This window comes from Phycomyces blakesleeanus, assembly GCF_001638985.1.
Source record: "Phycomyces blakesleeanus NRRL 1555(-) unplaced genomic scaffold PHYBLscaffold_4, whole genome shotgun sequence".
NCBI lineage: Eukaryota > Fungi > Mucoromycota > Mucoromycetes > Mucorales > Phycomycetaceae > Phycomyces > Phycomyces blakesleeanus.
In genome coordinates, this window is record NW_017265137.1 from 321,582 (window position 1) to 343,304 (window position 21,723).

General features: G+C 36.0%; 6 protein-coding genes across 6 annotated transcripts; 3 read left to right on the forward strand and 3 right to left on the reverse strand.

Annotated features, from left to right (window-relative positions):
* Positions 1-2,622: 2,622 nt before the first annotated feature.
* Positions 2,623-4,357, forward strand: PHYBLDRAFT_164248 (hypothetical protein; the record flags this gene model as incomplete). Its single annotated transcript, XM_018434977.1, has 5 exons — positions 2,623-2,907; positions 2,984-3,062; positions 3,158-3,231; positions 3,313-3,909; positions 3,968-4,357. The coding sequence occupies 5 exons, from the start codon at positions 2,623-2,625 to the stop codon at positions 4,355-4,357; spliced, it is 1,425 nt and encodes a 474-aa protein (XP_018295371.1).
* A 7,066-nt stretch (positions 4,358-11,423) lies between these two features.
* On the forward strand, positions 11,424-13,117 carry PHYBLDRAFT_28626 (hypothetical protein). The gene is made up of 6 exons (XM_018439931.1): positions 11,424-11,470; positions 11,535-11,668; positions 11,731-12,160; positions 12,212-12,535; positions 12,606-12,768; positions 12,849-13,117. The coding sequence occupies exons 1-6, from the start codon at positions 11,434-11,436 to the stop codon at positions 12,937-12,939; spliced, it is 1,179 nt and encodes a 392-aa protein (XP_018295372.1). The 5' UTR covers positions 11,424-11,433; the 3' UTR covers positions 12,940-13,117.
* Positions 13,118-14,296: 1,179 nt separating this feature from the next.
* On the forward strand, positions 14,297-16,060 carry PHYBLDRAFT_60464 (glycosyltransferase family 49 protein; the record flags this gene model as incomplete). The annotated part of the gene is made up of 3 exons (XM_018440645.1): positions 14,297-14,831; positions 15,031-15,178; positions 15,244-16,060. The coding sequence occupies 3 exons, from the start codon at positions 14,297-14,299 to the stop codon at positions 16,058-16,060; spliced, it is 1,500 nt and encodes a 499-aa protein (XP_018295373.1).
* A 220-nt stretch (positions 16,061-16,280) lies between these two features.
* Positions 16,281-17,012, reverse strand: PHYBLDRAFT_122324 (hypothetical protein). The gene is made up of 3 exons (XM_018428867.1): positions 16,956-17,012; positions 16,791-16,887; positions 16,281-16,727 (listed from the first exon to the last, which is right to left on the reverse strand). The coding sequence occupies exons 1-3, from the start codon at positions 16,989-16,991 to the stop codon at positions 16,423-16,425; spliced, it is 438 nt and encodes a 145-aa protein (XP_018295374.1). The 5' UTR covers positions 16,992-17,012; the 3' UTR covers positions 16,281-16,422.
* Positions 17,013-17,361: 349 nt separating this feature from the next.
* PHYBLDRAFT_87566 (hypothetical protein) lies at positions 17,362-18,743 on the reverse strand (the record flags this gene model as incomplete). The annotated part of the gene is made up of 2 exons (XM_018443666.1): positions 17,362-18,112; positions 18,178-18,743. Coding segments are annotated over 2 exons (1,317 nt in total), but the record flags the coding sequence as incomplete, so codon positions are not given.
* Positions 18,744-19,981: 1,238 nt separating this feature from the next.
* On the reverse strand, positions 19,982-21,342 carry PHYBLDRAFT_60467 (hypothetical protein; the record flags this gene model as incomplete). The annotated part of the gene is made up of 4 exons (XM_018440646.1): positions 19,982-20,206; positions 20,496-20,552; positions 20,896-20,910; positions 21,298-21,342. 4 exons carry the CDS (start codon positions 21,340-21,342, stop codon positions 19,982-19,984), a joined length of 342 nt encoding a protein of 113 aa, XP_018295376.1.
* Between the last annotated feature and the right edge of the window lie 381 nt (positions 21,343-21,723).

The window sequence follows — 21,723 nt, forward strand, 5'->3', positions numbered from 1 at the left end:
TAATCTGTCATTTACATTAGTTTCATTTTTATATTGTTCCCTTGAATTTTCATCTTTAAGTCTTTTTTTCTTCTTCTTCGTCTTCTAAAATTTGAGCGTTAAAGCTACGGTTCTAAAGATTGTTTAAAGAAGCTGCTAGTGTCGCTTTCAGGTTTGCTTTGCTTTAAGTTTTAATTTGAAATAAAATTGCGATTTCTATTTTAGTTTAAAGACTTTCTTAAAGAATCTTTTGGAGCTATTCTAAAGAAAAGGATTAAAAAGGCAGGTGATAGACATCAAGAATATAACGCTTAATAGACTCTAATCAATACAAAGCAATACTCCAAAAGAATCTTTTGTACTTATTACTAGAATATTAAATGTTCAATATTTGTGTATTCAATGTAATTTTTGAAATACTAGAGGTTGTATCATTTTTAAGCCAATAATTCTTCTAAAATGGATGCCAAGGTTCATTATTAGACCAAAACGGGTGTAGATTTTGTTTCCGTGGATCAAAATTGTGTTCCAAACAGAACTACAAGGGAGAACTTTGTTAGAAGTAGGGAAAAACTCAAAAATATCGTTGGTACAATTCATTTACGCATCTCCATCAGAAGAATATATTTTATGTTGTACCTGAACAATGATGCGGTCGTGTACTTTAGAAGCCAACCATGTACTCCCTCTTAAAACTATTTGAAGTTCTTAAGACAAAAACATAATAAAATATATGAAAGAGAAAGTATACAGAATTTATATAAGGCAAATACGTGAATCACACAAACCAATTTATAGCTATATCTTGTAAAAACTAAGAGTATAACCTATGGGATGACCTTGAATCAACGAGTATATATAAAAGTCATGTTGCATTCTCTTAAGTATAGATAAAAATAAGAATAACAGACTAAATTATCATTTATTAAAAAGGGATACATAAAATCTATAAAGTGTCGAGCTTTCTTGCAACGCATGCCAATTATTGATTAGGCGTTTACTCCTATGAGCATACGTATTCAAAATTCAGTTTGGTCAGTAATATTCTAAAGATACCCGAGAGAAATTAATACCGACAGAACGGATCATTATTAAGAATAATAAATAAATTTGGTTTGAACTTTTTTTTTCTTTTTTTTTGTAAATTTAATAGACATGAGTTTATTTGATAAATGCACACTTTTTGATAAAGGTATTAGCAGTTGAATGTGGTATAGGTGGTTTATATACAATGAGAAATGTGCGTGAATGATATAGAGTTAAAGATAACCAATGTAGTAATGAAAGGAATAAATAAATTTAGTGGTGTCCTGGGGCATATATGGTAAATAATGTGGTTGCTGGTCCAGAAGATGTCCTTTTGGTTACAGTAAAATGCTTTTTTTTTTTGGAAATTTTGTTGTTTTTGTTTTTGTTGTTGTTGTTGTTGTTGTTGTTGTTGTTGTTGTTGTTGTTGTCATTGTTATTGTTATTGTTATTGTTATTGTTTTATAATGAAATATAAGGAATTGTTATTATTTTTGCGCGTGTATAATTTGTTTTGACTAGAGTGGTTGGCTTGGTAAAGGTAAATGATGCAGTATAAATCTTTGTGTGTTCGTGTATATGCTGTAAAACATCGTCTTAGGTAATGAAATCCTTAACTGGCGCTAAAAATATTAGATTAAGAGACTTGGACACCTTACGTCTGTCGCAGAGTAACTTACCATTTTATATGCTGCCACTCGTCTTAAGTCTATCAAAGATGGACATATCTATACAGTTGTTATACGAAACGAAAAAGAAAGAAGTCGACTTGAGGTCATCTCTAGACTAGGTGGTATATAAAGTGAAGAGTTTTTTTTTGTAGTTTTCTATAAAATAATAGAATCAGTACAAATTATAGTCAAAATAAAGAAAGTCCTGAAATATATACCTGGTTTTTGTGGAATAGACATCAAAGCGCTTTCATTTCTTAAGCATTTGTATAGTTGTTGACCCTATTGGATAAAGCTATTTTGAAAATGAAACTTCGGTCTATTTATACAGAAATACAAAATGATTCAAGTACAATAATGTCACGAACCGATGTCCCTTAAAGTACTCTGTGGCCAATATTCTAATGAAGTTTTTAGAGGGGTGGTACATGAACGGAATCAACATGTAAAGACATGCATTATTTCAAGGGGAGTTGGATGAGGAATGTATTACATGTTAAACTAGACAAATCTGGTATTGTATTTAAAAAAAGCATTATTAATATTGCTAATGCTTGTGAAAGAGATAAACTCAAAACTTACGATAGTAAATAAAAAAAGGTTTTTCTTTTTCCATCCAGGTAAAAGCAGCTAAATATTTATTACTGTTTCAAATTGGGCAATATATATATATATCGATTCCTGGACTAAATATTCCCCTAAATGCAAACTTCATTTAAGCTGACAAAAGTAAGGGTAGACAACAATAAATAATCCATGGATCTAAGCAAATGTATATCTACGGAAAAGCAGCTTACACAGAACATGGGAGACCCTGAGCTGGTGTTGAATACTTGTGAGTGGCTGGCTTCTCTAAGCATTGATCGGATGTCGTTAAGCCACCTCTTTTTCGCTAAAGTATGAAATAAAACGTTCGCCTATTTCCAACCCTGATACCAATAACAACATGGCACCTTCTGCCTTTCTACCTGCTAATGAGCTTTATCTTCCAACTGAATGTGCTCAAAACTCTCCAGAAGAGTATCTTGATGAATTAATTACCTTTTTTGAAAGGTATCGACACTTAACCGACATTCATGTCGTCGACTTCCTCACTTATAATCAGTGGGAGCTCCTAGATCCCGAATGGCGGAAGGCCCTTTCACCCGATCCTGCACAGCATCATAATCGGCAGGCTCAGTCGGATTGGCTATCTTTGATGATCCAGATTGCTTCGGAAAGCAATATTGATGTATGTATTTTCAGAGATTAAATATTTTATCGAACTAACTTATAAACTGCCACATTATAACTACGTTTATATTTAGTCTTCTTGGCCAGACTCCCTTCAAGACTATATTAAAAAATCCAAGGCATTGGCCCTTCCAAGAGTTTCTCCACCAGGATGTTGAGTATGCGTAAACCAATACAGCGAGATAAATATACAGTGCGATGTATTGTGTAGCTGATTGTTGATACCTGAATTTTTATTTTTTTCCCAGACAATATTGAACAGACCAAATGTGTAATTGATAGACATATCCTGCCAGGAATGACAGATAAGAAGATTCATGAAGTAATATAAAAGTTACATTTAAAGCAAGGAAATTCGTATATATATATATATATATTAACTCAATTTATTTTGAATGATTAGGTTGAACGTATGAGTGCGTTAATCAATAATGTCGCGGAAACCCAAAATATAAAATCCATTATTGATCTTGGTGCTGGCCAAGGTTACCTGTCGCGTGCGCTTGCATTTCAACATCATCTCAAAGTATTAGCAGTTGACTCGTCCACTATTCAAACCTGTGGAGCAAAAAAGTTTGACGAAAAAGCTATGAAAGGCTACAAGGCCTTGGCGTCTCTAGAAATACACCATGTTACCGATACTATGTCACCTCAAAACGCCTCGGATGTTCTCGCTCGCTGGAGCAATATAGATAGACCAGAAGATTGGTTGGTGTGCGGTCTTCATGCATGTGGCGACCTGACTAGCTTGATGCTTCGAATGTTTACTGAGAGTAATGAAATGAAATGTTTGGTTAATGTCGGGTGTTGCTATCATTTCCTAACTGAAACTGAAGATGAGTCCACTGGATTCCCAATGAGCCGGGTACTGAAATCAAAGGGTTATCGCCTGGGATCTACGGCATGTATGCTCGCTTGTCAAGCACCCTCAAGATGGCAAGATAAAGAAGAAGAAAGTTTAAAGGCGTTTGGGCATCATTTCTTTAGGGCACTGTTACAGGTAAAGTCTATATTATAGTCTATCTAAAGGAGCGTACATACTTACCACTAGAACTCAGTTCATTATGGTTGAAAAGGGTCTGGCTTCAGCTGATTCACCACCCATAATTGGTCGCCTTAACAAAAAAAAAGACTTTCTCTCGTTTGGAGTTTATGTACAGGCTGCACTGAAACGGTTGAATATTCCTGCAGATTCAATTTCAGTCGAAGAGGCCGAAGAATATTATCACACCTATAAAGATAGGCAGGTAGACAAACAAATTGCCATTCTATGGACTTTGCGAGCATTATTAGCTCCTGTTTTGGAGAGTATAATTCTCGTCGATCGTTGGATTTACTTGAAAGACTCAATTAAGGATAGCAAAAACCCGGAAAAGGGTGTATGGGTCTGGCCCTTATTTGATTCCATTGTATCACCCAGAAATGTAGTAATTGTGGCAACTAAATAAATAATTAGAGAAAAGTAACGATAAAGTCGAGGCAACTATATACATTACATATCTGTAAGATTTTTTTTATTTGTTTTGTAAACTACTAAGAAAATTGCAAAGGGTACGCTCTAGATTGACAATACCGTTTTCTGCTAATAACCCACGTAATTTTTCAACTCTACAAATAAATTACCATTATTTAGCTATCGTCAATATTTTTCATTATATGAAATACTTACGGTACGTCGCCATAGCTAACCACAATTTCTACATTTGAAAGGTCCAAAGCCGGGTATAAGAAAATATCGTTTGATACAAATTGTAACGATAGTTTGAATTTGACCTTTGAGACATAGCTAAATACTGTAATATCAACTCTGACGCCTCGCTTATCTGGGGTCAAAGATTCGCCAGTTAAGGGCTTCAATACAGATTCAAACCTCCATCCTACAAACACAATCTCACGTCGAATGGCTCGCACTCTATGCCAATAGAATATTATCTTTTGCAAAACCTAAATTTTCATGAGAAAAAAAGTAAGCCAAAAATCAAAACTTAATTCAATAGTTAGGTTGATTGTGGATTAAATTTATCCCACCTTGTACTGGTTCTTTTCGTCTTTTATAATCATATTGATACCATGAATAAGCTCGGTAAATTCCTCGTGAACATTTTTTCTGTTCTCTTCTACCCGAACAGACACAGCCTCACATGGGTTTTTCTTAAGTTCTTTGATATTAATCGTTACTCTGATGTCATTGCTTATCACCACCTCAGTCGTTTCTTCTGTTTTCTTGATGATATTTAATTGCAGCTTAGACGCATTATTCTTGAAGCGTTCTTTTATATATTATTAATGACAGTAAAATGGTTAACTTGTTGATACTAAAAGTCTAAAATTATATTTACCTTTCGCTTGAGCAACATCATTCTCGGTTGAGTATTTGTTCTCTTCTCGTATCTTCTTTGCAAGTTCCAGGGCCTGTTAGAAAAGTTAGAACTTGATATCATACCTTTAGTTATTATTCTTTTTACCTCTAATAATTCGACCTTGCGTTGTTGAAGCGCTTCTGACCTTTCCCTTAGTTGAAATTCTTCTGATTCTAACTCCTCGTTCTGTTCTCGGAATACTTGCATAGCCGCTCTATAATATATCTATATGAGTAATGTTTTGGTATTTTCGCATTAGGTACTATACTAACCTTTGTTCATCGATCTCTACTTCTAATCTACCCATTGCCTCGTGGTCGACCTTGTTGTAAGTCTCTTCTCTAAAATAATAATAGTTAAAAAAAAGCAAGTGTATCATTGAATATGAGATCTAATATATACCTTTTCTTTGCTTCTCCAAAAGCACTATTTACCCTATATTTATAAGCGTAAAACTCTGGCAATTTTTCTTCAAGATTATTCTCAAATGTATTATTGTAATTCACATCCTTCAATATATATATATATATATTAGCACTTAAATATATTTACGCACATACACACCCTGACCACTTACTTGTTTCAATTTTTCATACGTCGATCGAAGTCTCTCATTTAGTCCTTCTATTTGGCTAGACCGTTGTTCATCTACAATTGTCTTTGATTTCATGAGAGATAATTGCTTTATCAGCTTCAGTCGGTTCTATTAATATAAACGCAATAATGTTAATAGGACATCTTATTACCATATACAAAAACACAGTTTACGTACAATCATTTCACATCTAGAATTTGCATCACTAGAGAAAAACTCTTTGGATAATTGCTGGCTTTCTATATCTTTTTCACGATATATGTTCTCAACAACTTCTTTGCAATGCATTTGAGTATTCCTCATATCAATACACATCTAGATACATGTATTAGTTAGTCAGTTAGTTAGTTTGTTAGTTTGTTAGTTTTTGCTTACTTTTTTGTAAATTTCTAGCTGTGGTAGTGTAGTAGCAGCTGTGGCTGCTTGTTCGGCCATAGTAGCAGGGGTAGCTACAGCAATTTATACAAATATACATTTAACCAACATAAATACGGTACATAAATCAGAGACAATAACTTTACCTTCCTCAACCGAGAATGTTGTAGGCGGTCTATTATCATTAGATATATTTTCTTCGAACCTTATTCCAATGTGTTTCAAGAAGGAAGGTAATGACATCTGAGTAGGAAACAATGGCTATAAGTTTACAAAAGATAATATGTAAAAATAAGTAAGTGCCTTTTTTTCAAAGAACTAAGGAATTACTACCTCTACTCTTGGGGATTCATAAAGCCCTTCTATATCGATTCCCAAAATATTCTCGGTTGTTTCTAAATAAGTTTTTGAGTTAGAACTATGGTTTAATGTATTATTATTTTTTACTGGAAAATTCTTCTAGTCAATTTAAAGCTTACGGTTATAAATATCCATGGAGCTATCTTGTTCTCTTGAAAATACATCTGCCTCTGAATTCCCTAAAGATCGTCGTCGTCGAGAGGTTTGTGAGGCATTAAGATATATTGGATTTCGATTAGATTGTCCTATTGAACTTTCAAATAGAAATTCCGAGTGATTTGGAGTGGTGCCATGTTCTGGATGAATAGAGGATGTGCGATGAGAAATTGCTGAGCGAAATCCGCTTCTTCCGTGAAACGACTGAGGACGAATTGCTGACCGAGAACGAAGAGACGAAAAGGGGCTAAGATAGTTGACACTGTGTCTTACGGATGACAGTTCTCTCAGGGCAAGAGGTGTTGTGTAGCCCATATTAATATGTGATGCGGTTGATTGACGTAGTGGAGAATGGATAGGTTGGGTGTCCTCAATAGAGACTGTTTGATCTACCGGATCTTCAAATATAAGAGATTGGCCGTGAGTTTGATCAAGTGTGTGTCGTCTTTGTGTCTCTGGAGTATTAGGTAGTGAGTTTCCGACTTCTTGAGTGGATTCTTTTGCCAGGTTTGAGCTCTGCTCTGGATAGTTAAAAGACTCATTATGATTTATACGCATACGATCCAATGGTGTTGTATCTTGTGTAATCTGCATATAATCATCGTCATATTCATCTTGGTGAGAATCAGTTGTCGCTTTATGATTGAATAATTGATTAGATTTTGTTGTTTGTGTTGGACTTTTTTCTTGATTGTAGGTAGAATAAAATGGATCATATTGTCTCGCTTCCTGTGTTATCTGCATATCATCTACGTCGTCTATATCGTCTATTTCATCTACACTATCTTGGTAACGAACGGGAAGGATTGGACTAAGTTGTATAGTACCCTCAATCAAACGTCTATCAACTATAGTTCCTTGATGTGTGCGAGGAAATACTGGAGTGACTGGTCGAGAATATTGTGTCGGTTGACTATTTACACTTCCCTTTTTGCCACCAATATCTGTAGATGTTGTTTTAAATGGCTCTACTTCCTGCGTTGGTAGCATACCAGCTTCCTCCTGATAATAGTCATCAGGTACATCCGGTTTAAATAATCGAGTTTCTTGGGTCAATTGCATGTCGACTGCTTCTTCCAGGTGATTACCGACTAAAGGTTGCTTTAATGGATGCATTTCCTGCGTTAATTGCATCATATCACTATCCTCCCGGTTAATATCGATTGGCTTGCGGTGTACCGATTGAATATTTTGTATAGGTTGCATATCAGAATTATGGTAAACATAATTATTTCCATTATTGTCATGTTCAAAGTTCTGCACTTCTTGTGTCAGTTGCATATCAATAGTATGATTTCTGTAATTATCGTCATTATTGTCCTGTTCAATTTGCTGTACTTCTTGTGTCAATTGCATATCAGATGTGTAGTCTTGGCGTATATTGTCTCTTTCTGCTGGTCTAGGTGATCGGGCAGTCTGTTTTGACTGTATAGCGACTGTCTCATCTCGGTGATTTTTTCCAGGTATACGATCTGCTGATTGAGTAGATCTTGCATGGTCTATGTTTTCATTCCTCTCTTTTCGGAGTGTATCCAATGCCTGTTTATACATTTGATTTTCTTGTGTCAGCTCCATATCAGATGTATCTAGTATGCTGAAATCCTGCAACATAAAGTTATCTGCGGCATCGTAGTAATTGGACTCAATTCTTTCTGAAATATTCGGTGATAAATCTTGTCCGAATAGTACGTCTTGTGTGTCATTATCCCCTCTACCAATAATACTAGCATTAAGCAGAGATGGCGGGGACTCTTGTGTTATATGGTTTTCGTAGTCTATATTGATGGTATGAGCCTCACTCATAGTGAGCTGTGATAAATCTTGTACTGAATTCATAGAATGTAATGTATTTTCCTGCTCCTTTAAATAGTCTCCTTTTGATTGACCCGTTCGTTCTGTAATAAGGTCTACAGTATTGTTTTTGTTTGTGTGTTCTACATCAGAGTTATGATGTGTATGTATTTCATCGTCAATATCTTCAAATATATTTCGCTTTCCTTTTTGATGTGAGTTTTCTAAAAAACGCATCAAGGTATCTTCATCATTCCCCTCTTCATCTCTTTTAAGTCGATCAATGGCCAACAGTCGTACTTTCTGCCCAAAATTTAACTTGGGGCTTTTCTCGTTTCCTAAAGGACTTCCAAGTAGGTCGGATGTTCTATAAGAAGAGTTGTGTTTAGTAAGATTTAGTTGTCAATTATATTCAATCTTTGTCCAGTTATGACAATACCTTTTTCTACGATGTATTGGAGACCCTGATAATATGGTATACTGTTGACTAAAATAAATAAGGATATGGTTACACCACTAATGCTTTATTTTTTTCTATGCGCTGTTGACCCTTACTTTGTATCCTGATTTGGATTCGGATGTAAGCTTTGCTCCATATTATCACCAAACATTTGAGAAAAATGAGATCTTTGAGTCTGATTCACTATTGTATCACGGTTAACGCTGGAGGATGCTTCATTTTCGTTAAATGTGCTATAAAATGAGTATATAATACATTTAGTATCAATCTTTGAATATAAATGATAGTATCATACCGAATACTAGGGTCTGGAGCAAAGCTCACACGTCTTTCAACTTGTTGGAGTAATCGTTGGCGTTGTCTGAAAATGGTCATTGAACAATGCAGATGAGTTGCTTAGAACTTTTGATTTGTACTTTAAGAATGGTAGGAATTAATTTACTCTTGACTATGAAAGAAATGCGGCCTAAAGAATGTATTTGGTGTACGCGATCCTTTAAGGATGCTCTTTTTTGGAGACTAGACCAAATATCGAGTGTTATTGTTGAATCTGAATTTGTAATGAATGTGTACATACATTAATAGATGATTTCAGAAATCTGCTTTCTGAGTTGTCAACAGTCCATCGACCACCATCTCGTAAAGTATAAGGGGAATTATTTCGCGTGGGTGATGAATTATTTGGTAAAGACATTGTGGAATAATTATTCTAGGTAGAGAAGTAGTCAAGCTGTTTGATGCTCGTAATGAAAAGCCAAGTCACTCGACTTTTAACATTTTTTTTTCTAGGATTTATTGGTCTACCGTTGTGTTCGATGAATATCGACACTTGAATTTCAAAGCAATATGTTTTATTCAAAATAAGTTATTTATCCTTGTATTTACATATATAAGAAGCAATATTAGGTATTTTCCTCCTAGCAAAATAAAGATATAAAGTACTCGAAAAAAATTGTACGCTCAGTTGGCTTGTGGAGTATTGGGTATGGCTATAAGCTCGTGGCTAAGTTAAAGCTGGCTGATTTTAAGGCTTTGGGCTATGATCGATATATAATTAAAGGTTATAAATGAAGCAGATTAATCAAAGCTACTTCTATGACAAAAGTTCCTTTATTTCCCCACAGAATGCAGACAGTCACTTTTTTTTTAAAAAAAAGGAAAAGAAATAGTAGTCGACAGCCTAATAGTTCAAAAAAAGGTAAAAAAAAAAGTATAAGCCATATTATTGGATGACAGCTTCAAAATATTTTGCCCTTTTTAAACTAGTTCGATTGGGTAGTCCTCTTCCATTGCCATTAGGATTGAGAAGAAGAACATTTTTTTATGGGAACAATGTATTATAGCATGCAATACCTAAAAAAAATTGCAATAAAAGGTTTTTACTTAATGACAGGCAAGGAGTTATAAGCACAGTTTTACCTAATATGTACTTGAACTAATTTTAAGCTTTTTTTTTAATGAAAGGTGTGGTCAATCATAAATTAGTGTGCTTGACTAACTTCAAGATGAGCTCGTTTTGCCCTTTTCTTGCTATTTTCTTTCTGGGCTTTTAGTCTGCCCACACCAAATATGAATGACCCTGAGCATCGTGACCTATCTTTTAATATGGGGAAGTGTTTCAATTTCAATTTTTTTTAATTTTATTATGTCACGTGTTTTATAAAAATGAACTTCACTTCCTATACACTTTTTCCGAAAATTATTCGTTGCAAAAATAAAAATTGATTTGATGCAAAGATGGAATGCACCAGATGCATCAAAAAAAGATGAATTAAGCAGAGAAATATGAATAACAAGAGAAATACAGCTTGTGCCGGACCTGCCGAATTCTTTCAGGTTCAGGAAAGTGTGACTGCCTGTATTTTGTAGTATATAAACTTATCGCTATGCCAAGGCCGCGGTGTTTCAAAAGAACCTTTTAAAATGCGAGTGGCACACTCCAGGGCAGAATGTAGATAAATTATGCTATCAATCATTTCAAGATTGGGTGCAGAGGTCTTGGCTTATTAGAGTTATATAGCGTACATGTTTACCCTAATACAGGTATGCATATTTATTTATATTAAATTTCTGGCTAAACCTATTTTGCTTATATTTTCATCCTTAACATTGTCTTGATAAGTTCTTTATATTTTTCTTAGTGTACATCTTTTAATGTTTTAGCCAATTGGTGCCTAGAATTGTACTTCTACAGTATAGGGGTCATCCGCATTACTATACTATAATTGTATTCTGAAACACACGCTCACCCAACACACAGGTGTATGTGTGGTAATAATGAACTATTGTGTGACTCCACACCACACCAAATGTCACCAATATAACCTATCACGTGAGAGAATGGGCTTTGGGCTATGCGCCCAAATGAAGAAAAATTCATCGGGACAAGTGGCTGCACCTCTTTTTTTCTTCTTCTTATTGTGAATCATGTCAGAGGAAGAAGAGAAATCAAAGAAGCCAATTGGTAAAATCAACTTCTTTTTCTGAATTTTTTCAAGACGAACAAATACACTTACGCCATTTTTCAGATGGAGCCTTTAGACAACAGCGTTTACCAGCTTGGCAGCCTGTTCTTACCCCACGCACTGTTCTTCCAACATTCTTCATCATTGGCATTCTATTTACACCAATTGGAGGCCTTCTATACTGGTCTAGCGGTCGTGTAAGGATTCGAGATATAAATGAATAGATCTTTGAGCTAATATGTTCTTCCTTGAAATCTAGGTCGATGAGATAATGATTAACTATTCTCATTGCACAAAATATGCTGAGCCAGTGTACCTTGCACCCAGCTTGTACAGCTATCTGTTCAACAAGGATGCCAATATGACTGACATGGAAGTCCCTGCTTATCATTACCAAAATTCGTCTACCTTTATCGACCCTACTTGGAATAACCCAAACAATCTGGTCATTCCACAGTGTATACTTGACTTCACGGTGCCTAGAACAATGACTGGCCCAATATTTATGTATTATCGTCTGACAAATTTCTATCAGAATCATCGACAATATATTAAGAACTATGACGCAAACCAGCTATTAGGCGATGCTGTATCTTCGGGTACTGCTGGTGTTAATTGTGATCCATTAACATCCACAAACGACGGAATTATTTATCCGTGCGGATTAATTGCTAATTCGATGTTTAACGGTAGGCTGGGTAAACGAATTCCTACAAATGGCTGACGAGAATATTTTATAGACACCGCTTCAAACTTTATTTCCGTCGATCAATCCACCGCTACCACTTATTCATTTGAAACAACTGGCATTGCTTGGCCCACTGACAAACAAAAATATAAGCCTACAAAGTATCAAACATCAGAGATAGTACCACCACCCAATTGGGCTCTCAGATATCCCAATGGAAAGTTTGACGACAGTAATCCACCACCAGATCTATCTTCTATGGAGCGTTTGATGGTTTGGATGCATGTCGCGGCTCTTCCTGACTTCCGTAAGATATGGGCAAGAAATGACAATGATGATTTGGTTGCTGGAAGATGGCGTGTGTACATTGATATGAGTGAGTAAACAATCAAAAAAGAAAAAATTATCTCAATACTAATGGCTTTCTATTATTACCACTCTTCAAGACTTTGATACTGTACAATACAGTGGTGAGAAATGGATTGTACTTTCAACTACTTCTCCTTTAGGTGGGCGCAACCCATATCTTGGTATTGCCTATATGGCAATTGGTGCGTTGTGCCTTTTGCTTGGTTTTATTTTTACCATTCGCCACTGTATTAAGCCAAGGTATGTAAAGAGTGAAAACGGATGAAGTTTAATTAGGTAAAACAAAAAGAAAACTCTCTCCTTACATATTATCTACGTAGAAAATTGGGTGACCCGACCTACCTCTCATGGAACAAACCTGGCGGTGGGCTCCCGACAAACAAGCGACGAAAGACTTTACACAAAGAATAATCTTTTTGACCTGTACTTTTTACATGCATTAATTTACTGTGGTTAAAATAGGGTCGTCCTTACCCCATGTCCATTCAGTTTTCTTGATCTCTCTTTTCTTCCATTTCTTCCCAAGTGCCATTATCATATATTACTTTGTCTCATCAGCCTTATAAAACGTTTCTTGTGTGCCAAATTAACAGCTAGAAATTCTCACAGTTAACTGTTGTAGACTTTGGAATTTTGTTAACAAGAGATTGCTATCCAGTGAGAATTTTGGGATTTTTGGAAACCTTTAGAGTTAAAACCCAACGAGAAATCGAACATCTCTGACTTTAATTGGAATACAGTGTTTCTACTTTAAATTCAAGTGATGTTAGTTTTTTTCTGGACAAATCAATATTAGTTTTTAGACATTTTGTTTACGTTTTTTGGACGAAGAGAAAATAAAATTGAGACAAAGAAGAGTTAATTTTAAGACTAATAGGTTAAAAAAGGATCATTAGGGGATTTCAACAGTTATTCAACTTTTAAACTTAAGCTTTTGAGTTTAAATTTGAGAAATGATTGGCTGAAATGAATCTATAATCTTTCAATACATCCTTGCTTAAATTTGATTTTTTTTTGGAAATTTAATAAATCCTTGATGCAAATATTTTTGCCTCTTTCAATACTACTTTAAACTTAAAATTCTATTATCACAATGCCTAATAGAACTGAGAGAAGTATTTAGGGTACTCAAAAACACTTAGTAACTCTTACGTATTATTGGTTACTACTTTAAAACTCAAAGCTTAAGCTAAAAGCTTAAAGGACTGTTGAAACCCCCTATTATTAGACGAAAATTCTTATGACGAAGTAGAAATTTCAAAGATGGCAACATAAGCCGCTCTGCTATCTAGTTTTTGCTATGCTATATATAAGTTATAATCCTTTCTTATACAACTTTTGTTTATAGGGAGTTACAGGTGTTGATCTATTAGTGAGCCCCTAAATTTCTTATCTGACTTAAAATCCTAGCACATTAAAGCTATAGAAAGATTCTACAAAAATTCTACTTTTGCATTTTGTTGTCCAACTATAAAGCAATATAATTTGGTTAATGAACAAATCAGGACTTACATGTAGAGTAGTTGTGTAGTCCCCTTAAAAAAGAAATATATTTATCTTAAAGTATAATCAAAACTGGTAGATTATAAAAAAACCGGTCGACCACAACTAGATGAGGGGTTACTGTATTTTCCCTGACATGATTTATCTATAGGACTTCAAATTTGAAGTCACACACCCCCCAAAAAAAAAAGGCGATCACTAAGAATAGGTTCCAGTCCTGGTCGTCCAAAAAAAAACCAGAAATAATAAAAAAGGCAACTTTGATATGGAACGCTTCAAAGCTCTTAAGAGTTGGACGTCAACAAGTCCACCGAATGAATCAATCTATACGGTTCGACGTCATTATCGCAACAGTAGCACATCATTGGATGAATTCGAATCACATACACCAAAGCTGCGATCTCATCGTTTACGACTTGCCTTGTTGCTGACATCTTTGCTAATTCTATTCCGATGGTGGATGTTTCCCATACGACATGGAAAACTGCGAGATCAACCTATATATGAGCAACCAAAGGCGTGCCAGGCCAAAATGTGCAATCCGGCCGGGCGGTGCTCTACATGGTCTACAGCTTCTGGTGCTGTAAACTGGACTGGTTTGGTAGAAAACGGCCTTTATAGAGATCTTGGAAAGATAAATGTGGATCCAGGATGTGAGGTTGAACTTAGAGTAGACGGTGAAGGCCCTCGCCCAGAGCAAGGGTGGATGCGGATGGAAGGAAATACGTCGTGTGTGGATGAATATGGACAGACTGGATGGGTTCCAGAGTGTCGCAATTTAGTATCCATGCAAGTCAAAGGTAAAAGAAATAAAATCAACTGGATTGTATTGTATGATGCTTGATGAATTGGTGACTGATTTTATCCAAGCCAGTCTTACATTGTTGATTTCACAGCTCAAAATAACAGTAAAAGGTAAGGCTGTAAATAATTACTTAATCTAGTGGATGCTGTAAAAAGAAAGAAAAAGGATAGAATACTGAGGTATGATGAGTATAGATCGATATAACGAAGAGATTGTGATGAACCATATACCATCTAGTGTGGATCCTTTTGATATTACTCTTGTCACCCAGTTCTCTGTCAATAGACTGAATACATTTAACAAGGTGCTTGACGTGTGGAAAGGTCCTATTTCTATAGCTATGTAAGTATAATGTTTATTTTAATTAAATTTTTCTTTATTTAACTAGATATTTAATTGTTCATTAGCTACCTTACAGAAGAAGGAGATATTGATGAGCTCGACGAATTCTTAAAGATTCCCGAAAACTTCAAGGCGTATGAACATATTCATCTCACACTTGTAAAACCTCCTTATAACACGCTAGATCGGCTCGCCTATCCAATTAATCACCTCCGAAACCTTGCATGGGCTGCCTCAACTACCGATTATATCCTCGTCATTGATGCTGATTTTGTACCTTCTCCTAATCTACACAATTTTCTCCAAGAACAGTACACTCGGATGTCAAAATCACCCAAGATTGCTTGGGTTGTACCTTGCTTTGGTCTCGTATCAGACTACCCGATACCTACCAAAGTCAGCACTATACGTAATGCTCTTGATAACAAAAAGGCCTACATAACTGATCCAGGTGCAGGACATGGCCCGACACTTTACCGCCAGCTTGGTTTATCGCATGGATTTCATGTGTATGATGAAGTGTGCTATGAATCCCAATGGGAGCCCTATTATGTGATAAGTCGACATACTCCTATGTATGATGTCCGGTTCAAGAACCAAGGTGGAGACAAACAATCCCATGCTCTTCAGCTTAATTCAGAGCAATACACTTTCCGAGTCTGGAGAAATGTCTTTCTAGCTCACCAAGAACACACTAGCATGGTGTGGCCTGGCCAAGGAAAGATTGAACCCCCAGAATGGAATTACTTTGGTGGATTCATGCGAGAAATGGAGTCTATCTATGGTCCCAACGTACGGTGGCCGCGAGGATGTAATGCAGCAGGTGTGGGATGGCAGGATCAAGGGCGGCCTACGCTGGGTTTAGGCGTGATTATGGCCTAACAGACAAAATCTTAATAAAGCAAGTTGATATCCGGGTGTTTCTTTCAGTTTCTAGGCCTATTAAAAATTGTTTCTAATGTGGATTTGAGCCAAATTCATTACGTGTATTTTCTCATTTTGGCAAAGGAGATAATATAATCTTGGATACACACAAATAACACACTTGTATTATCTACTGCGCAGTCAAGCCATTGACACCTTCCCGGTACCTTTTTTTTTCTTTTTTTTTGCTTTTTATTATAGAGCGCAAATAAATTCTTACGCAATTATAAATTAGCATATGTCTATTGAAACAATATAGTTCATGTAGTTCAGTAAAAAAAAGAAGAATAAAGAAAAGTATGTAAGCTATAATACGCTCTCTACTTCAGTAGCTGGTAGATGGTATATATAGAAGTACCCAAAAGAGTAAACAAGCCAATATAACTAAAATCGCCTTTGTGGCGCTTTTCGGGGTCACCAGACTTGTAGCCACTGGCATATAATGCTCTGCCAGCCACCCAGACCAAACCAGCAGCGGAAGCAACTTTAGGGTATTCAATACCACTAATAAGCAATAAGAGGTTGTACAGGGGGAGGGCTTCAAGTGTATTCTGGTGGGCACGCTGGGTACAGTTAAATATATGCTTCTTGGGATCTTGCTCGGCTTCAGCTCTCTCGGCATAAACTTGGAGTTGTTCGTGTTAGTCCTGATGTTTTTATGTTACATGGATACTATATTTATATTTACCATAGGGATATGGAATATTAGCAGCCTTGCGGGCATATCCAGTACTGGCACCAAGGGTGACAACAAAGATACCACTTATAACAGCAGTAGCAAGAACCTGGTATTGTGAATGTCGTTAGCGTTTAATGCAACAACAAGGGTTCTGAAAATACTTGAAGTACTTACGTAGCCGTATTCAGAAGGAATTATAATGGGACCCATGATAGTTTACAATAAAAGTAGAAGGAAAAGAGGTTAAAGTAATATACTTGAAAAGATTTTGGGTTTAAATAGGCTCCTTATCTAGTGAAAAGTTCCATCCTTTGCCAAGGAAGGAAATAAAGCCAGGTGTACATACAACTCTCTTTTCACATTTAACTTCCGACATATTTCACACAAAATGACATGACTACATTAAAGTGGTGTCTTTCTTTGGGATTTATAATGAAGACTTGTAAATGAGGTTGTAAATGAAGAGGAGGAAGAAGGGTTTCTAACGATGCATATACATATACTAAGAGACTGCTTATGGTTTGGAATAATTATCAAAGTCATGAAGTTCGATGGCTGTGTGAAGCGTCTCAGTGTCGGGTTGAGAACGTCGCTGGAGAATAACAACAGCTTTTGTATCGTTGAACTGAAGGCGCCACACGCTCTTTCCAGGGAGAGTAAATGGTCTTAAAAGATGACCAGTGTCGATATCCCATAGTTTGACTTGACCATCGCTACCGCCACTGAGGATGCGTTTCCCTTCAACTTGGAGGCATGTAATAGAGTTGTCGTGGGCTGAAATCCTGTGTATGCATTCATTCGTCTCAAGGTTCCAGACACGCAAGCAACCATCGGATGCGCCGCTTACAAGCAAAGGTAAGTCTGAAGGTGTTATAGGTTTGAGGAGTTGGAGATGTCCTACAAGGGAAGTATGTCCTTGGAGGAATGCGATGCATTTTCCAGTTTGTGCACACCATATACGGATATTGGAATCAAGAGAGCCTGTTACAATGCGTATACCATCAAATGCGATGGCATAAATTTGAGAGTGATGCCCAGAGAGAACAAAGATACATTCACCAGTTTCTATATCCCAAAGACGTGCAGTTGCATCATAGGATCCAGATGCCACCAAGTTTCCATGTACCTCTAGGCAACGAACACTTGCCTGATGGCCAGTGCAGACATGCTTTAGTGTCCCGTGCTCTATGTCCCAAATCCGCAGAGTGGTGTCTCGCGAGCCCGTAACGGCGATCTTGGAGTCGCGAACCTTTAGACATCGGATTGTGGAGGTATGACCTCTGAGGACATGTAGTGGACAACCATTTGGAAGATCCCACACTCGGACCTGTCTATTGATCAAAGCGATCACTTGTTTAATAACCAAATAGATATTCACACCATTTGTGAATCTCACCTGTCACAACCACCAGAGATCAGCCGGTGTTTTCCATTTTCTAGCTGTATGAACTGAAGTGCCCACACACCCCCTTCATGGCCACGAAGAGTACGAATGAACTTTCCGTTGGTGCTGTCATAGACCTCGATACGGCGGTTGTCACAGCCTACGACTATAAATTTGTCGTCCATCTGAAGCGACGTCACCAATCCAGATCCGATATCGTTTGGGCAGTGGACTATGCTTCCAGTATCTTGCGCCCAAGCATGCTCTATCTTGTAGCGGCGGATGAAATGGTTTCTGAAGGACATGGACTGAAGGACCGGGAAACGATGACAATAATGATGTTTCAAACACAGCGATTTCCATGTCGTGTCGTCCTGAAGAAGTGAGTGCCAATAACCCGACACTTTGTCACACTGGGCCAGTGTAGGTGGGTCTACAAAGGATAGTATTTGGAATGCAATCTCACTAGGCAATTGTCTCAAGAAATCAACCTTGAGCTTTGGTGCAATTAGGGTATGGATCTGACTGAGGAGCTGATTGTCGCAACAACCCAGTAGTTCTGTAATTAGCAATTGCTTGTAATGGCCATCAAACAATTGGAATATGCTCTTGGCCCGGCCAATGTAATCAATCTTGTTCTGATGTGTCGGAGGGATTGCGCATGGATGAAGGGTTGGACGGGCTCTCCCTGTCCGACACAGGCTCATTGTGCTAGTGCTGGGTGGTGTTGCTGGCGGGGATAGATCGTCGGGTGAGCAGAAGTCCATGGGAAATAAGGGGAGGGGGCATGCAAAGAAGTGAAATTTCTATTCTTCCATTGCTTTTATTGGGCCCACCTATTTGTACATCAACCCTTGCTTCTTTGTCTAAAAGATTAGACATCTATGTTCCCTTATTTTTCAATATAGCCAATCCAGAATAAAACTTTCTCTTATCCTTCTTCTTCCCTTCTTATTCTTCTTTTTTTTTGCTATTTGATATGTATTAAAGTAAATTAACCAACCAAAGCTTTGAATTTCATCTTCTTTGTGGATTTAGGTGTATTCATTATAATTAACCGTATTTATGGAATCACTTGTCTCCGTAGTATTCCTTTCTTTCTTACAAATGGTCGGACGATACTTGTCCATATACGATGAAGAATACCAGACTATGAGCATTATATGCTCGTAGTATAATATATTTGTACTTGTACTTTTATTTATATTTATATAGTATAATCATCCTCAAATATTTATCATCATAAAAAAAGACACACCATTGCTATCACTATCCTATTTTCATGCTATCATATTCCTAAAATGGGAATTTTCTGATACCCCTATATATAAATAACAAACCTCACCTTATATGTATATATATTGGTAGCTTATATAGAATCAATGTTAAGCGTGAAATGAAAGGACAGGAAGTATGAGAACAAGAAGAGGAATACAAAGGACTTCCTCCCCCCATACTCTCTAGCGGAGGTTGTTTCTTCGACTTCTTTAGGTAGTGAGCGGCATAAGATGTTGCGTACAACCTTGTTGACTGCTTTTCCTCTCTGTCATCCCAATCCACGTAACATCTCTTTTTTGATACTGCATTTTATATTGTTTATGGTAGGTCAAAACTAGACCTACATAAACTACTTGTTTCCAACATAATTTATATATAACTGCTGGAACTATCTAAAATTTAATCCACACCCAATTTTAATTTAATAATGGGTGTACCAACTTCCCCAGAAATTTACTTGTTTCCCCTTGAGTTATTAAAACGGCCAACCTTATTATCAACTACTATCAATTAGAAACACTGCGAAATACAAGTATCATTATTTTATTGTGGACACATCGAAAATTCTAATGATTCTATTGGCAACTCTCATGTGGTTAGGGTACAGGACAGAAACGCATATTCCCCGCCCATTAATTAAAAGGTCATCTTCATCTTCCTTGTCTACAAATGTTTCTACCTTGTTGGCAACAGCATAAAGGGTTGATTGTATTAAAGCTTGAGTCAGTTTTATGATCAAACTATCAAAAATAAACTTGAAAGCCTTTATATAAATATCTATACATGGCCTGCATGTCAACTTTTTGGTTGAACTGTTTATAAATGCTTAAAATAGGTGCTTACTAATCCCACGTATTCTGTGCTTTGATTTTTAACTTTAATGTGTTCTACTTGCCCTCTATATTTTCTTTATTCTTTAATTTTCGATAATATAAACTTTAAATCAAGCATCAATAATTTTGATGATTGTTTGATAAATCTTTTTTTTGGGGGTTTTACCTTCATTCAAAAGAATACAATGTCGTCAATTTAGGTATCAGGCCACAACTTACCACACTCTGATCCTGGAACCTTTCTTGGTTTACTGCGTCTCTACACTTGGAGAAATGCTTATGTTATGTATATATGTATGTATATAAATTACAAATTTCTCTTGTTAAAAATACGATGAACAGTAACACATATTTTTAAGCAAACCTAAAGTTTGTGAGAATAAGTTCGTTTTGTCTTTTTCATAATATTAATTTATACGACAGGTCAATTGTTATAAATATAACATTTTTATATTTGATTGTGGCTTAATCACATATTTTAAAGATATGAGTTCATAGCCAAGGCTCGATAACCAGACATTGGTTTAAGCTATTATAATATAAAACTTTTCGAAATATAAGTTACAGGCTTATAATTCATGTTATAGCAAAAGATAGATTACAAACAATCATAACTTACCAAAGCGTAAATAAACTAAAGTCCGATTCGAACTTTTGGCAGTATTATATATAATGTTATAGAAACTTTCAATAAAGGCTGCAAGCAGTTATGGCGTTAAGAAATTGTACAGTATGTATGAATCTTCTTATATATATATTATTATTAATGGGATGATGGGGAGGAGGATGATTAGTGATATATTAGATATCCTTCTTGCTTAGTTGATTGTGTGGTCACAAAGAGGTTGTCAATCTTAAATAATGTTATTTTCAAACTCTAAATCCGTATAGAAGATTTCTTTGAGTAATTCTTAAATTCTCTCGTCCAAAATATTCAATGAAGTGTTATGAGACATAGACAAAAGTGCACAGAAAGCAGCGTATTGGATACCAATTCATGGTGTTATCAACCTTTATTTACGACACGCAAAGGTCCGAATTTGACCACAAGATGAATTTGATCCATTACTCACAGTTATATTTTTTTTTATTCGATAGACAAAGTATTTACATTTTCTATGATTTGGTTTGTTATATACTATTCTAATTTGATATTATTTGTCGATAAGCACTGACTAGGTACCAAACTTTAAAGCGAATAAATTTAGTGTATTGTTATAAGTAATGGTTAATAAATAGCGAGCAAGTCTATTTAAAGCAGTAAAGATGTGGTCATCATTTCGCCTTAAACCAAAGTAATTATTTTAGCTGTGTATAAGGTTAAAGTATTAAATAAAAATTAGAAATACCATAGTTTCTGTGTAGTATGATTTAATGATATTTCTTGAGAATATACTCATCCCAAAAATCTCTCTTTCCCCTTTATTCCTTTTTTTATTTATTTACT